The sequence below is a fragment of the Cibotium barometz genome, chromosome 45 (assembly GCF_041138505.1).
Source record: "Cibotium barometz isolate CiBa-2024 chromosome 45, ASM4113850v1, whole genome shotgun sequence".
Lineage (NCBI taxonomy): Eukaryota > Viridiplantae > Streptophyta > Polypodiopsida > Cyatheales > Cibotiaceae > Cibotium > Cibotium barometz.
Window position 1 is genome coordinate 28194254 of NC_141090.1, and position 2590 is coordinate 28196843.

General features: G+C 41.4%; 1 protein-coding gene across 1 annotated transcript; it reads right to left on the bottom strand.

Moving 5' to 3' along the window:
* Nucleotides 1–1477: 1477 nt before the first annotated feature.
* LOC147612602 (putative histone H2A.5) lies at nt 1478–1837 on the bottom strand. The gene has a single exon (XM_086783540.1). The coding sequence runs from the start codon at nt 1811–1813 to the stop codon at nt 1478–1480; it is 336 nt and encodes a 111-aa protein (XP_086639666.1). The 5' UTR covers nt 1814–1837.
* Between the last annotated feature and the right edge of the window lie 753 nt (nt 1838–2590).

Genomic DNA, 2590 nt, shown 5'->3' on the forward strand with positions numbered 1-2590 from the left:
TTTGTTTTAGGAGCTAAATCTCAATTTTTCTCAAGTAGCAATGCAAAAATCCATAATCCTCTTATCAATTTCCATCCATTACATAGCATGTGCCTTAACTTGCATCACCAAAAGGCATACAAATTCCTTGCAATTCCAAGCATTCACCATATGTGTTTCCCATGGCATAATGCAAGATCAATTTCCATGAGATGTCCATATTAAGGTGCCATTGCCATGTACATAAACCAAGAGGATGATTGTGCGAAGAAGATCGTCAGTGGCACGTTGAAGCTTGCCGATCTCCCGGCCAAGCTCTTCTCACCCTCGTACCTAGTTCAAACCAAGGCACGGGTTGAGGCCAAGTCTTCACCTCCACACCTAACCCTCCACCGTACCGCTTTACCACGGCACTCACGGCACGGAGGATTCAAGCCGTGCTCCCCCCGGGCCTCTCCGCCAACACCCGGGGTACTCTCGCCAACATATCTAGTTTCTTGAAATTGAAGTGAGTGCAAACAATTGTGAGGTGCATATAGCTTGAATATGAAAATGAGGCGGATCACTTGCAAGGATGTAGCATGACTCATGCCCATTACAATATACTCATAAACCATTATGCATGAACTCATACTTATCCACATAGCTCCAAATGTCCGCCATTCATCCAAAAATCCAACATCAATCAATAAGCACAAGTGAGGTAATACCATATACCAATGATATCAATATCCAATTGGTATCACTCCCATAAGCATTGCTTATGAGTAATTGGCATCAAATGGCATTCAAGGGCATCAACTTGCATGTGAATGTAGCATTACCAATTGATTCCAATCACACATCAAGCTCTTCCAATGCTCAATAGCATCATTCCAATGCATAAAAGCATCATGTCCATAGCAAAAACCTTCTCATTATTACCCAACATCCACTCCATGCATGTGGCTCAATCAATGCATCTAAGCATATGCATTCCTTCATCCATTTATGCATGGATTCATCAAAGAATCCTGCATTTGTCTCACAAACGGCCACATGACATCCAAATGGGTGTGATTAAAGAAAAATGTTAAAATTATATAAATTAGGATTTCCTTTCATGAATAACCCCAATTTGTCCATAGCATGAGGATTAATCCCCAATGCTTGAGAAAATGGCCATAGCAACTCACCAATGGTATTCCGAACGCTTCAATGGTTGGATTGTTGCTTGAAAGAGCCTTCAATGGATCCAAATCTTGAAGATTTTTGAAATTTCTGAGAGCTGCTCAAACCTCCTCTTCTCCCTCTCCAAAAGCAATGAAGAACTCCCCAAAATCCACCAAAAAGATGCCAAACATCATAGCTAACAACCACATGGATCTTGTGCCAAATGGAATAGATCTTGTGCCAAATGTAATAGGTCTTGTGCTAGCCTTCTATGGCTTTGAAGCAATAACTTCATATGGTAACAAAACAAAGCTTAATGGCCACAATTTGCACCAGCAACAGCAGTTCAAGTATCAGAAGCAGCAGCCGGTAGTGCTGGAGAGGAGACGGCCTTTTTTTTTCGTGAGCAGCAGCACACGAATCTCTCTGTGGTGTAATGGATCTTCTTCTTGTTGTCACGGGCAGCATTAGCAGCCAGCTCAAGCACCTCGGCTGCCAGGTATTCGAGGACCGCTACAAGGTAGACGGGAGCACCGGAGCCGATTCTCTGAGCATAGCAGCCCTTCTTGAGATAGCGAACCAAGCGGCCCACAGGAAATTGCAGCCCTGCTTTCAAAGTCTTGGACACAGCCTTCTTCTTGGGCTTACCACGACCTCCCTTGCTCCCACCTTTGGCGTCCATGATCGACACAGCCACAAGCAGTATGAGTGAGTGGAATGGGATAACACTTGCAATAGGATAACACTTGCAGCCATTAGAATGAGTGGAGATGGAAAATGGTGAGCTATGTGAGAGAGATTAGGGTTTGGAGCAAAGGGAAAGAAATTTTCAGAAAAAATGCATGTAAATTGGTACTCTATGTGTTCCTCTCCTCAAGATCAACAAAAGCCCTAGCAAATGGGAGCAAAACAGGGGAAAGATGAGAAGTAATGGCTATGGAAAGCTTGGAAAAGAAGCACAAAAATATAAACATGATTAACATAGAGATTAACAGGTGATTAATTTAAATTTTTTCCAATTTTTATACCCCGCTCCAAATAATTGGTCTAGGGTGCCCAAATTAGGTCCAATTGAGCTAAATCTCCATGAAATCACATGAAATCACATGAAATGATGTCTCCTCTCCACTAATCCCTAAAGATTAAGTAGAAATTAAGCAAGATTAAGCCAAAACTCCAAGAAATCAAGAGAAAATTCAGAAAATTATCAAGAAAATGACTAATCTCATGCCCAAAACCTTGATAATGGATCAAAGTCAAGGCTGTGATACCAAATGAAATGGATCTAGAGCAAAATATTGAATCAAACACATCAAAGCAAGAATCTAGTATCCATTAATCATGAGATTAGTTATCAAATGGCTCATAACATGAATATACAAGAGAGAGAAAATCTATAAGTGCATGTAGCAAGAGAAGATGCACAAATAGCCTAAGTGTGTTTAACCTCTCACCAAGA

Bases quoted from the DNA above. Each gene is read 5' to 3' on its own strand.
- LOC147612602 (XM_086783540.1), bottom strand. From the start codon at position 1,813: ATGGACGCCAAAGGTGGGAGCAAGGGAGGTCGTGGTAAGCCCAAGAAG.